The 14,841-nt window shown below is 37.2% G+C and overlaps 1 protein-coding gene across 1 annotated transcript in view; it reads left to right on the top strand.

Annotated features, from left to right (window-relative positions):
* VAV3 (vav guanine nucleotide exchange factor 3) overlaps nucleotides 1-14,841 on the top strand; it is a 352,818-nt gene that overhangs the window by 160,718 nt on the left and 177,259 nt on the right. The window contains exons 6-10 of the mRNA XM_055339940.1: nucleotides 1,953-2,045; nucleotides 4,658-4,726; nucleotides 6,582-6,685; nucleotides 7,982-8,081; nucleotides 12,162-12,257. Of these exons, the coding sequence (XP_055195915.1) occupies nucleotides 1,953-2,045; nucleotides 4,658-4,726; nucleotides 6,582-6,685; nucleotides 7,982-8,081; nucleotides 12,162-12,257 (462 nt within the window). The remainder of the gene's footprint in view (nucleotides 1-1,952; nucleotides 2,046-4,657; nucleotides 4,727-6,581; nucleotides 6,686-7,981; nucleotides 8,082-12,161; nucleotides 12,258-14,841) is intronic.

Genomic DNA, 14,841 nt, shown 5'->3' with positions numbered 1-14,841 from the left:
GTTTTAAGTTACTTTGAGTTGTTTTATTAGGGTACTGGTTCCTTGCAAGACTGATTCATGTGATTATTTATGTAACTTGTACTGCAATAGTTTTTTTTTTCTTTTTACTTTGGTAGTTTTCAACTGTATAATTAAGATTTACTGCATTTGGAAATACATAAACATGACATTTTACAGTTCAAAACAACTGTAGGGAATCTCTGGTCTTGTCCTTGGATTTTACTTGTAAGGAATGCAGGTCTGAGGGAAATGATATGTCACCCAGCTAAATAGTGGCAGAGTAGCAACAGAATGTTATTCCAGGGAATCATGAAATTTTATTATCATGAAAGGAAATCTTTTTTAAACAAAGCAGTTAAAGCTTCTTTATTTTATTCTTTAAAAAAATTTTTTTTAAATTTATTTATGATAGTCACAGAGAGAGAGAGAGAGAGAGAGAGAGAGAGAGAGAGAGAAGCAGAGACACAGGCAGAGGGAGAAGCAGGCTCCACGCACCGGGAGCCCGACGTGGGACTCGATCCCGGGTCTCCAGGATCGCGCCCTGGGCAAAAGGCAGGCGCCAAACCGCTGCGCCACCCAGGGATCCCCAGTTAAGGCTTCTTTAAACTTGATGTAGCATTAGATATATGTTAAGGAATGTTTCTTTATATTTGTTAGGGGTGTAAGAAGAGGCATTTTTTCTTTTGTTTCACTAAAGGGCTTCTGGAACTTTTATTGTTTTATAAACTTAGTTTCCGATATCGTCCATAGTCAATATGTGCCCACAAAGGTCTTATCTGCCATTAAAATATCTAAAACACTGAGAAAGAATTACTTTGAATTGTTTTCTCACCTGTAATCTGGAAAAAAAAATGGTGAGTTGCTTAGGCTTTTATTAATTAGAGTCTTTTTTTTTTTTTATACAAAAGCTTTTTCTTCATCAGCTCAGTGGTGGTTTTTCTGTGCTTTAATGAATTTCCTCAGCTCTCTTTATAGTCTTGCCTTTAATAAAAGGCTAGAGGGTTGTCCAGTGCCCCAGACAGAGAGGAGTAGCTTCTGTGGGATGGAAACAAGTTACCTGGTCTGTTTGGGAAACATAATGAATGCGCTCTAACCCACTGTATGAGCTGACAGGCTGCCTGTGGCAGGATTCTGAGTATTTTTAGATGACATTATCATCTGTTTCTCCTATAATTATCATCTGCTTTGGGTACCAGCAAATTCTTGAGTGCATCTCCCAGGGGCAGCTCTCCATTCAGCTGACAGTGCTGGCTTGTGACTATGGGATGGTTAGGCAATGATAATTTAGATGCATAGGCCCTTCTTGTGTGCTCCTCAGGGGGCTAAGTGCTTTACCAGGTTACCTCATTTACAGTTCCTTGGGGTTAGAACTGTGATTCTCTCTCTTTTGTAGATGAGAAAACTGAGACACAGAGAAAATAGGTAACTTGTTCACAATAACAAGCTAATAACAGAAAAACTGGTACTTGAACCCAGTTCTTTGTATCCTCACACCTTTGATCTTCATATTAGGCTCTACTACCTCCACTTAGTAGGAGAGCCAAACACCAAAATGTTGATTCTTTAAAAAAAAAAGTATCTTAATATTTCTATTTATCAAATATCCTTTTGTTATTTTGCAGGTATTTCTATAGCACTTGTAAAGTATGCTGTACATTAAGAAAACTACATTACACCATATGTGATGTTTCTAGATTCAGTGACATTTACAAGGAAAGACATGTTTTCAATATAGAATGTCTATACTTGTTTATTTTTAATTATTTAAAACTTTCTAATTTACATGGTTCAACATCTTAACAGATATTTTGTAAATGCAATAAATATATCTTTTAGTTATGTATTTTATTAGAATGGAAAGCTTAAGATCAGTGATTTTGAGCTCTTTCTACATACTTGCAGAGAGATTAATACGTATGTTTAAATAATTTTTTTGATAACTGTAATTGCAGAAATGTCCAGAAAATGACATACGAAGTTGCTGCCTAGCAGAAATTAAGCAGACAGAAGAAAAATACACAGAAACATTGGAGTCAATAGAAAAAGTAAGTTATCAGGTACTATTTTTGATGCCTAAGTACTTCATCTTATATTTAATATATTAAACTTACTGTGTCTACTGTGTGTATGTTTTCTGAGTTTCAATAGGACTTTGGATTTAAAGATCTCAAAGCAGATTCATACATTCCATAACTAGCTACTGGTTTCTTAGCATCTAAATAGCACTGTGTTAGACCCTAAGGATATAGCAAGAAAGACAACAAAACCCTGGTTCTCATGATAGTTTCTCTCATGGGACAGTTCATAATTTAAGCAAATAAGTGTGCCAGGTGGTGAGAAATTTTTTTAAGAAAAATCAAGGAAAGGATAAAGAGTGATGGACCTGGGCTGGTATTTTATGTAAAGTGATAATGGACAGCCTCTGTGATAAGATAACACTTAAGCAGGCAGCTGGGGGAATTAAGGGAGCAAGTCATGCCAACATCCCAGAGATGACAGTTTCTGGGAGAAAGGCCTTCGGATGAGACCGTGTTCAGTGTGTTTCAGGGAACAGCAGTAGCCCCGGTGGTAGAAACAGCGAGAGCAGAGAGCTGATGAGCCACCACATCAGGTAGGGGGCATGGAGAACACCTAGCTCAAAGCTGGCATGTGTGAGTAGAAGAAGTGACATGATCTAATGTAAGTTTTTCACAGCTTGTTCTGACTTTTTGGGAGAAAAGTTAGAAAGATATTGCAGTAATTAGATTGATAGAACATGGTGGTATTTGTAGAGCTGTTAAGAAACGGTCAGATTCTGAATAAATGTTGAAAGTAGGGCCAAGTGGATTAGATGAGTTAGGTGAAGAATATATGGGAAAGAGAGCAATCAAAAGTGCTAGGTTTATAGCATGAATAACTGCATGAGTGGTGAAGATTATTACTGAGATGAGGACAGCTTTGGGAATCACTAGTCTGTTGTAATGTACTAAGTTTGCAATACCTCTTATCTTCCAAGGGGCTGTGTTAAAGAAGGAGTTAGAGATATGAGGCTGGCATTAAGGGGAAAAGTTGAACTGACCAATATATTGGGCTATTATCATTATGCAGTGGAATCTAAGGCCGTAGTACTGAATGAATTCATCTAGGAAATGAATGCTGATAGAGGAGAGGCTTGAGGCCACCTCTGGCAACTTCCATATTTAGGGGTCAGGAAAATGAGAACCAGGAGAAAATTTTGGCCATTTAGGAAAAGAGCTGAAGGTGTGGAAAAGTTGTTTGGGAGAGGGGTGGGAGTAAATTGGCTAGGGAAATGTATTAGGATCATGCAGTATCACAGGCTCAATTGTAAATTAGACTATCAATCTAGTTCATGTTTAACTTCTTAGGTACGGGTACAACCAGGGTTGTAGATTTAACTAGGGTTTTTCTTCTTCCAGAAAAGCAGAGTGGAAGAGGACAGTAGAGGGTAAGGGTATACGCAAGGAAGAGATTCTGATGATGGTTTACTGAATGTAAACTGAGTAGGGACGGAAGTGAGGACTTGAGAGACCCGGGATGTTCAGTGGATTAGCAGATCCACTGAGGTTGAAGAATTCCATGCAGGAATGAGCTGTAAAGGTAGGAGGTTGTGGTCAGAGAATTGATTGGCTGAAATTAATTCTTTTTTTTTAAAGATTTATTTATTTATGATGGGGGGGGCAGAGACACAGGAGGAGGGAGAGGCAGGCTCCATGCCGGGAGCCCGACGTGGGACTCGATCCCGGGACTCCAGGATCGCGCCCTGGGCCAAAGGCAGGCACTAAACCGTTGAGCCACCCAGGGATCCCCGGCTGAAATTAATTCTATAGAGGATTTCAGTTGTTGATAATGAGAAGGTCTTGGGTTATGACCACCAGGATAGGGAGCTGAGCTAGGATGGAACACAAGACTACTGGAAGTCAAGAAACTGAAAGTCCAGGCTATTGGAAGGATCATCTGCACAAATACTGAGATTGCCAGGAATGGACATTGGAGTGTTAATGGAAAGAGATATGGCAAGCCAAGAACTAAAATTCTCAAGGAGGGATCCCTGGGTGGCGCGGCGGTTTGGCGCCTGCCTTTGGCCCGGGGCGCGATCCTGGAGACCCGGGATCGAATCCCACGTCGGGCTCCCGGTGCATGGAGCCTGCTTCTCCCTCTGCCTGTGTCTCTGCCTCTCTCTCTCTCTCTGTGACTATCATAAACAATAAATAAAAATTAAAAAAAAAATTCTCAAGGAATGAAGGGGATGATCATAAATCACACAAGTAGATAATTGATCTCAGGATCTAGAATCTCCATAAGGCCTTTGAGGGATATTTAGTATTAGTCCTGTATCTCCAAAATACTAATATATATATATATATATATTTTTTTTTTTTTTTTGCCAGTTCAGGCAATAGTGTTCTTTTTTTCTTACTTTCACAAGTATTTATTGCCAAAACCTTTTATTCTATACTTCAACTTTGTCTTTACATCTCTATTCAGGTATAAAATCTTTAAGATAGAGAAAATAGTTTCTGCATTTTTCTTGGTATTCATTATATGGATAAACAGTTGACTTTTAATACATACTTTTAATACATATTCTTTGTTGATGAAAAACTTATTATTAGGATAAGTTGTGCTTAATCATTACTTGTCTGTTCTATCCTTGTAGTATTTCATGGCACCACTGAAAAGATTTCTGACAGCAGCAGAATTTGATTCAGTATTCATCAACATTCCTGTAAGTAAAAATATGCTAGCTAAAATTGTGATATACTTCTATAAAATCTCCATCTTATTGGGTTCCAGATTTCTATTTTAACATTTTCCTGTATTCTTTAAGAATCTTAACTCTATTTTTTGCCTCCTGAGTTCTTGTATCCTTATTTTCTAGAAATAAAGGATATGTCCTATCTTCAACCAAAATCAATCAAAATGCAAGCTGAACACACATGGATAAGATTCATGTATATCCTTAACTGCTTGTCAGGAAGAGGTAGTCTGAGTTAAAGAATCCCTGGTACCACTCTCTCTTTGTCTTGTGGGAGCCCCCTTAGGCCCCACTCCCTGATCTATTGCTACTGCAGCCCTTCAACCCCGTCCTGTAGGCACTGTCTTGAGGGCATCAGTTTCCTCCACTTCCCTGGCCTCTGTTCTGTGGTGGTTTCTGCTTCTGCTTCCAATTGTACTAACCTTAACTCCCATTTCTGAAATACACTACTGTCTCAGGATTTGAAAGTCCGTTTTAGCAGTTAGAGGTGAGGAGCTTTTTTTCACATTTATGTACGCATTTTGAATTTCAGAGCCCCTTAGGATTATCTTATAATCTTAAAGGATAGTTACCTAGAAGCATTGAAACAAACCAAATGCTGTGCCAAGTGAGGTCATACTAGGCAAGATTCAAGTTCCTAAATCCCTAAAACTGGTTTGGATTTTAATATATAGCTTTTGTGCACAAGCTTGCTCATTTTACATGAAAGTTCCCTACTATTTTGGTTCTGTTATGTTCAGCGTTGATGTGTATCAGTCAGTTAGCTGGCTATTATCCTCGTCCCTGATTTGGGCCAGACGAAGATATTCTTTTTGGTTCATAGCATAGCAGGAAGAAAAAAGTCACACTATCAGATCAAAATTTAGCATGAAGCAAACCACACACTGTTGGAAGAGGAGGATCTTGAACCACTATAAGACGGACAGTGTAACATCGGACACATATGACAGTCCTTAATCTTACAGCTTTTCCCTACTCCTCAATAAAATGACAGGGTAAACATATTCCTGGTTCCTCTCCACCCTGCTAAGGAAAGGGCATGTTGTGAAGTCAGTATCTGCACCAGGGTACAAGGAAGAGATAATGGGAGCGTTGGCACCTTAGTTAGAATTTCCTCATTTCTTGGCTCTGACATGTATTTACTGCCTTACTGAAAATTACTTGCTTATCAGGAAAAAGGTGAAATTCTGACTTCTGAGTTGCTCTAGTAAACTGCCCAGTACAATTTGTCTGCACTTTATTTATGCCATTAGTTGTCTGGTTTCAAGTAATTTAGTGTGATTATTGTTAGCTTAGCACCAGGATGCCACTAATTGACCAGAGTGCAAATCTACATTTTTATGTCCCAAGGACATGAATCATTACTTTATTCCATCAATAAAACATTAAGCACTTGGATAGTTTTATTTAAAAAATTAAAGTGATTATAATGAAAATAAGCTGTACATATTTTTATACAAGGAATAAATTACCCTTTAATAAGTAGTGAGATAATTTCTCCCACCACAGGACACTGACGATTCAAGTCCAATCTGAAGCTGCTGTTTTCTGTGTACTTGGCCTGTCTCTCTCTACTATTCCCTCCCCTTCTCTCCTTTCTCCTTTCTCTTTTTTCTCCCCTCCCTCTCCTCCCTTTCCCCCCCTCTGTTTCCTCCTCTGCTTATCTGTGATAGCAGGTTTATGTGTTGAGGGCATTCAGCATATCCTTGAATGACAAGTCTAGGAAATCATAGGGATTTTAGATTTGGGGTGTGGTTGGTTTTTTGCTGGGGAGGATCCTGATTTCTAATTTCCTTTGATTTTTTTTTTTCTTTTCTTTCCTAAGGAACTTGTAAAAGTTCATCGGAACCTAATGCAAGAAATTCATGATTCCATTGTAAATAAAAATGACCAGAACTTGTATCAAGTTTTCATTAACTACAAGGAAAGGTACCTGCTAACTTCCAAATTTTGTGACTATCAATTTGTGATTATAGTAAGGGTTAGCATTAAAATTGCTCATAAACAGCTATTCCTACTGTCCATTAAGATACCACCTGAGTAGTAATTAGAACATGGGGCTGTTTATGGGCAATAGTTTGAGTTCTGTATGTGTGTCAAGAAAAAGGAGGAAAAAAGAAAGGATCCAGAGTTTTGAATGGCCAAGTCAGAAGGTTCAGGTTCTTTTACAGACCCTTTACCTCTGAGTTCTGTAGTTAGTTTTTAGGAAGTCGTTTTAATTCTCTCAGCCTCCTTTTCTTCATCTTTAAATGTTAGGGGTAGATTAGGTGGTACCTAGTGCTTGTTCCCACTCCCATATTTTATAATTCTCTCTTGAGGCAGTTTCCCTAAGTCTGAAAAAAAAATCTTCTGAACAACTCATGTGAGTTAAAGTACTGAGGAATTTCCCTTAAAATATTGTTCTCTCTTTTTAAATCAAGCCCTGCAGTTCCTAGTACTGACTTAGTACTAGGTAATGAATTGCTTTGCATCAACAAGTTAGATAAACATGAACTCATTAGCAGTTTTTTTGCCCTCAATGGAGAGTTGAAGGAGACAATAAATTACCCAACCTCTTTGTAAAATAGCTATATCACTCCAGAGCTACCCTTCCTGAAGTGGCCTCAGATTCCATGCAGTACGAATTATCTTCCATCCAGCACAATTCAGGCCTCTCATCCATTCCCAATTTTCAGATAATGTGTTTTCCTTAATTAAAAAAGCAGGAAAGAGTAGGAGGTTTGTTAATGAGTAGAGTCATGAGTAGTGAGTAAATAAAATTGTAATATAAAGTAAAACTGTTCCTGAGTGTGCATAAACAGTCAAAAGTTGATCTCTAATAGGAACATAAAACAGACACTCTTAATTTTGGTTTTGTGATATTCATGTGTACTCAACATTAAGTCATTAAGCCGGTTTGTAAAATTTACCTGCTATAAAAATATACATGGCATCAATCCCATTAAAACTTAGAAATAAAAATTAGCCCCTTTAATAGCATAATATGAGTGACCCCTATTCTGTGATTTTACATGTGGTATGTGTTTAGAAGAAATGAGAAAGTGGAGGCTCGGAGAGATTGTAAGTCGTTTGCCAAGGGTCACATAGGCAGGTAGAGACACAGGACAAGTGAGATTTGCTCTGATTCCCCCTAACTGTGGTTTTAAATAGATGGGAATTCTGCTTCTTCCCCTTCCACTTTATTCTTGCTTTTTTGTCCTACAAATTTCTCTTTTTCCTTTTCAGGTTGGTTATTTATGGACAGTACTGTAGTGGAGTGGAGTCGGCCATCTCTAGTTTAGATAACATTTCTAAGACAAAAGAAGATGTAAAACTGAAATTAGAGGTACCTGTTTATTTTTTGTTTATGAAATAAAGATACACCTAAAAGGAAGGGGAAAGAGGTGGGGGATGGGCAAAATGGGTGAAGGGGAGAGAGAGATACAGGCTTCCAGTTATGGAATAAATAATTCATGGAAATAAAAGCACAGCATAAGGAATGCAGTCAGTGATTTTGTAATAGCAATATAATGAGACAGATGGTAGCTATACTTGCAACATAGCATCATGTATAAACTTGTCAAATCACTAAGTTGTACACCTGAAACTAATGAAACGTACTCAACCAAAAAAAGAATAAGAATAAAAAATAAAAATTCAAGATCAGTGCAATAATAAACTTCCCTATGTATTCTAAATATAATTTCATATCAACTTTATAAAATATTTTAATAGCTAACTCTATGAAATAATAAAATAATAATAATATAACAGTAAAATCTATGACTTACGGCTCTATGTTTTACATGCATTATCTAATTAGATCCTTATGACTCTGAGAGATACACAGTTAATTTTCTTCCCTTATGGATGAGGTTCAGAGAGATTATGAGTAATTTGCCCAAGGTCACCTAGGTAGAAAGAGGCACAAGATAATAAGTAAGATATATGGAAGATAATGTCTGTGTAGATTTAAATGTTTATGAACAGGCATATAAAAAGGGCATGGATGGATATTGCCCATAAGAGGGAAGATGAAACAGGCACAACTATGATTAAGTCGTATGTGATCAGCAGTAGTAAGGCTCCGTGAGTAAGATTGATTGCTTCAGTACAGGTAGAATGCGGGAGGTTTCTCTGAAGAGGTAGAATTTGAATTAGCTGACGGAAGAATGGGGTGAGTCTTGACAGTGGAGAGTCCATGGAGAGCATTCTCCCAGATAAGCATGACTGACCAGATGAGTTGGGAAAGTTTGAGAAATGAGAGTAGACCAGAATAAACAGAACATGTGGGAGCAATGGGAAATAAATCTGGAAATTGTGTAATTTTTTATAAATGTATATCATTTTTTCTTCTTTTTCACAAGAAGTGTTTGTACTTTCAAAGAACTTTTGTAAAAGTTTATTTATGTTATATGAATTATCATCCCAAATATATTATCCATATGCTTGAATTTTCTTAAATATTGGGTAGAGATACACAGTCAACTCTTAAATGGCTGTGTTTGGCTTAGTTTACTCTCTATTGTCCCCTTTGCTGTCTTTGTCCAATTTAGCAGTGAAATCAGGTGATGAAAGGGGAAAAAAAGAGGCACATGATTTTCAAATTAGAACTCTTTCATTGTTTTTAGCATATTTGGTATGACTTCATAACTCCCACAACAGGGAACCATTGGTTAGGAGGTTTCCATATCTAATAGGCTATTGAGTGACTGTGCTAGCTCTCTATCACGGACCTTCACCCTTACTTCTCACAGTGATCTGATGATGCAGACTTAATGTCTGCAGGTGACTTGAGTCACCGTGAAATAACATCATAAACCCTGCTAGTGTAAAGGGTTCCTGCTTCTCTTGGGAGAATAGAGCCTCAGAAGTATAAAGCTGTAAGCTACCTTGACTTAAATTGAATTGTGATGGTAAGATAAAACTGTACAACTTACACAACTAGTTCCTAACAGAGCTACCATTAGAGCAGTCTTTTTTGTTTTTATTTTTAAACAAAGATATGAAACTCTGGCTCAGGATAGGAATCTGCATGTTGTCAATCAAATCTCCCTTATTCTCAGCATTGTTTGGGTGTTCCTCTCCTTTCCTTCAGAGTCCTTGTCAAAGGCCTGCCTATGACGTACTCTGGGACTCTAGGAACATAGTTCGTGCGATCACTATCCATCTGAGGGAAAGAGGAACCTGAGGCTGAGTTTGAAAGGCTCAGGGCAAGAAGCTGCTGCTGGCTGTCCTTTTTGGCCTGAAAAGTCACTACTCTTGACCAAGGCCCTGATCTGCAAGTATTTGATAGACACTGTGACACCTCAACAGATACTCTTTGCTGGGACTGTCCTCTGCAACTCCTGGCATGATAAAGGGAAAGCTGCTCTATTCTCCATGTGTCTTCCCCCTTCATGTTTTCAGTTTCTTATTTTTATTTTTGAGAGACAGTGCGCATGAATGGGAGGAGGAGCAGAGGGAATGGGGAGAGAGAAAGAATCTTAGGCAGGATCCATGACCCTGAGATCATGACTTGAGCTGAAATCCAGAATCTGAAACTTAACTGACCAAGCCACCCAGGCCTCATGTCTTCAGTTGTGTGGTTGTTTTTGCTCTTACTGATTTTTGTCTTTTTTCTTCTCTACTTTGGGACCAAGATAACATAGGGCAAAGGTAACAGAGTCTCTTTATCTTGTCCTGTAAGCTGGCTCATCTCTATTCTGTTTAGTTTCTTCTCAGGTAGAATTGGAGTTCAGCTAAGCATGTGACTGGATGTTTTGGAAGACTCATTTCTACCCTTTATTTACTTTCAATACTAATAAGCATTTTACATCTCAGACTCAGACTGCCCCTTGTTATAGGAAATGCCAGCAATGTTATTTTTTTTTTTTTTTTTTGCTTCCGGAGACTGTAATTTCGAAAAACTTCAAGGAACTAATTATTTCCCCAGCAGTTTTAAACTGACTTCTATAACATGACAAAGTGAATTTTAAATGTATAGCATTTCTCTCCCTAACACTGCTAAAATGGCATGTATATACATGAAGTGTAAGATATAACCTCAGTTCCACGGAGCTTAAAATGCAGCTAGGGAGATGAGACTCATTCATTACAATAATCTTAACAGCTTAACCTCCTATTTGAGACCCATGATCCAGAACTCTCTACGATCTGTAGAAGCAAGATATCAGTTGAAATAGTTATTCTTCCTAGTGAACTGCAACAATTGACAAGACACGAGCTAACATGTCCAGATGTCCCCAGTTCTTGCTTAAGACCTGTAATCAAATACTCATTAAGTCACTATGGTCATTAGAGCCAATGGAGTTTACTTTATAGCTCCTGATAATATATCTTTCCACGTGCCAAAAAGCTAAGTGTAGGCAAAGAGGAAACAAACTTATGAACAAAGCAATATTTTCTTGAATGCAACTCTTTCTATGAACTGGAAAATTCCTTGTTCTGGGATGTGCAGTTGTTTGAGGGTTTTGGACGTAGTTTCTAACTAACAATTTTATGGAACTTTGTTATTTTTTAAAATTTGATCACAAATGTGTGAGAAACAGTAAAATCAGAAAAAGCAACTTGTTCAAGGTAACACAGCCAAGCCTTGATTTAAATTCATTGTTTGATACTTCCAAGTACTTTCCTCAAAGTCCTAGGTAATGTCAAAAGAACACAAGTCAATACTATTTTTAGATAAACTTTTGAAAAAGGAGAATGTGAGTTTTTTTTTTTTAATGAGGCTTTTGAAACTTTGAATCCAATAGTAGGTTTATACTTTAGCAAATTTTTAGAATTGATCATTCCATTTCATTTAGTTTCACAAATACTTATTAAGCAAGACTAGATTCTTAAAGCTATATAAGATATATTGGGGAAGATATGCATACAACAACAGTTAAAATGCACACAAGGCACAGAGAGGGAACACAGTTTTGATTGGGATTATCACAAAAGGCCTTGATGTATAGTTCTTGAAGAGGATGGATTTTTTTTGGAAACTGGACAAAGGACATGATGGTTGGAAAGAACAGAATGAACGAAGACATGCTAGTGGGGAAGGCACATGGCCAGTTTGAGGAGTATCATTTTTCTTGATGCCTGGCCCATAGGCTGGCTACGGGTAACTAGTAGAAGGTAGAGCTAGAAGGGTTAGTAGAAGAAGACCCTAGAGGGCCATTAGAGAAAATAAATTTCATGCTAATGTAGTTCTACTTAATGATTCATTTTAGAGTTGAAATGCTACAAAGTTTGTTTTTTTGGTTTTTGATTAGATACTTTTTATTTTCAGAAAGGATTATTAAGAAGGAAAAGAACAGGATGTTTATTATATAACAGTTTTGTTTATGGCCTCGACATCTTTTAATGTTTGCTTCATGACTCCCTTTGATAAAACTAACAAAGTTTTAAAAAAAGTTTTTAAAAAACATTTCATTAGGAATGTTCCAAAAGAGCAAATAATGGAAAATTCACTCTTCGAGATTTGCTTGTGGTTCCTATGCAGCGTGTTTTAAAGTATCACCTTCTCCTCCAGGTATGTAACTTAAAACCATCAGTTTGTTTATTTTTTCACTTATTCATTTAACAAAATATTCATGCAGCATCAATTATGCTCCAGATACTCCATGTCTGGGGTTGTTATCCCCTTAGATTTTCAATGATGAGTATAGCTAAGTGGGAACTAACAGAACAGCTGGAATCTTTTTCTTCCTCTTAGCAACGATGATTCTGTATCTTGCACAAAGTCACTTTTGGTGTCCTTCAAACAGAACTGGCTCCAAAAAAAATCTAAAAAAAACAAGACAGAATGAAAAGATGCCTCTGACCAAGTCTTCTTTGGTTAGCGGGAATCATTTGTTAGAATCTCAAAGCTGCAATACCCCTGGTTTTTGGCAGGTCAAGTGTTTTGGACTTTTTGCCTTATAACCATGAACTAAGTTCTGTCCCATTCCATGCTGCTTCCTGCTGTAGTAAATTATAATAAGAGTACATTTATTTTGAAGTGATTCTTGTTATAACCACAAAGCTTATGGATTCCACAGTTAGTCCTCTAATGAGGGTGGAGAGTCTTATAAATTTAATTTGATGGCTGTACCAGGAGGCTCATTAGTTCTGCTCCAAGGAAATGTCTTACACTATTAGTCTGTCAACTCTGCTGATGCTTGTGAAATGTCATTTTAAAAAGATCTACTACCTGTATGTGAAATACAATTTTGAGTCTGCTGCGCTTTATACATCTTGTATATTAAATTCCTTGGACTGTAGTTACAAAATTATTAGTCATCTCTATTTTTGTTCTACTGAGAAATCAGAAAAATTCAAACCCTGATTATTTCTTTAACATGCATTAAAACATTTATGAGACCTAAACTCAAAGCAACTTAATCAAATTGGATTTTATGAAAAAATAATAAGGAAGACGTAAGCAATCAGTTTCTGGGACATCATGAAACCAAAAACATGTCCAAAATAAGATAATAATTTATTTTGTAACTTTGGTATAGTCAAATATCAATTGAAGAATTTAAAAGGTGCAGTTTTCAAGAAATATCTATTATGGTCATTTATAAAGTTCTAGAGAGACTTATAAAAGCATAAAATATGGCTATACCTTTTTTATTATTTTTATTTATTTATTTTTTTGGCTATACCTTTTTGAAATTGAGCAGATTTTTTTTCTTAATTCCTCCTGGAGTGTTTTATATTTTAAATTTCTAAAGAATGTTTAGTTTTATGATGTTTTAAAATAGGGAAGTTTTTATTTGGGGCACCACATATAGACAAAATTATAGAAATGTGTGGTTTTTTAAAAGATATTTATTTATTCATGAGAGACAGAGAGACAGAGAGAGAGAGAGAGAGAGAGAGAGAGAGAGAGAGAGGCAGAGACACAGGCAGAGGGAGAAGCAGGCTTCATGCAGGAAGCCTGACGTGGGACTTGATCCCGGGTCTCCAGGATCACGCCCTGGGCTGAAGGTGGCACTAAACCACTGAGCCACTGGGGCTGCCCTAGAAATGTTTTTCCATCTTGATAGTGTAGGGTAGAATTTGTCTAATGTTTAGACATTTGTTGAATAAATGAATTTGAGCATTTCCTACTTACTACTATACTTTAATGGGGAAATAATTTTTGAAATGCTTTATGGTTTGAAATCCCAGATTTATAAAATTAGAATATTTGAGAGTGAGGGATTTGAAACTGAGAATAATTTAATATCATTATTTAATAAAGGAAAAGTAAAAATAGAAATAAAAGAATATCACTTGGACAAGTTTATTATACTTAAAAATCTAATGGCTATAGGTCCTCTTTATAACTAGAAACACTATTAATATGGACCTCAGCAAAAATTTTTGAGTGATTCTTGAACTGGCTATGAAGGGAGCAGTAAGAGTTCCATAAGTATATCAAGGAGAACCAACAGTGTGCCTAATGAGATCAGACAGTAGAATGTATTTTGAGAATTGCGGTTAATTTAGTGTGGATGGGATATAGGTTGTTTGGGTGGAGTGGAGAGAAAAGTTGGGATGGGTTTGCAGAATTCAGACCACAGAGGATCTAAGAGGTATGGATGACAACTTGAAGCTGTGTGGGCATCACAAAAGTCTAAATAGGGTATAGACAGAATCGAATTTATATATTATAAACCCAGCTCTGCTGTCAATAGAATGAATAGAGTGTAGTCCAGAGAGGCTACAGGTCAAAGGCCCATTTATAATAACCCATTGGAAAAAGCGTAAGGGCTTCAACCAGTGTAGTGGCAGTGAGGATGGTTTCCAGGGGAAAGGTCAAAGTCAGTATCACCGGAACATAGTATGGGAGAGGGGTACCTGGGACACTTCTTAGGTTTTGGCTTAAGTGACTCCACTGATGGAGGTGCCATCATTCAATAAAGCGTAAACAGGAACCAGAGTAGGGTTGTGGGTAAAGGTGCCTTAAGTTTGGAATTGTTGGGTTAGACGAGCTTGTGAGATAGATACCCAGGTAGAACTGTTTAATTGGACAGAAGAGTCTGGGACTCCGTGAGTTCTGGGTTGAGCACATTGCTTTGAGAGGGATTGTCTTATTAGGTGAGCATTGACATTATGGCAATGGTTGTGATAGAATTTGTAGAGTA

Source organism: Nyctereutes procyonoides, unplaced genomic scaffold (genome assembly GCF_905146905.1).
Source record: "Nyctereutes procyonoides isolate TBG_1078 unplaced genomic scaffold, NYPRO_anot_genome, whole genome shotgun sequence".
Lineage (NCBI taxonomy): Eukaryota > Metazoa > Chordata > Mammalia > Carnivora > Canidae > Nyctereutes > Nyctereutes procyonoides.
This window is presented reverse-complemented; position numbering and strand designations above follow the sequence as displayed.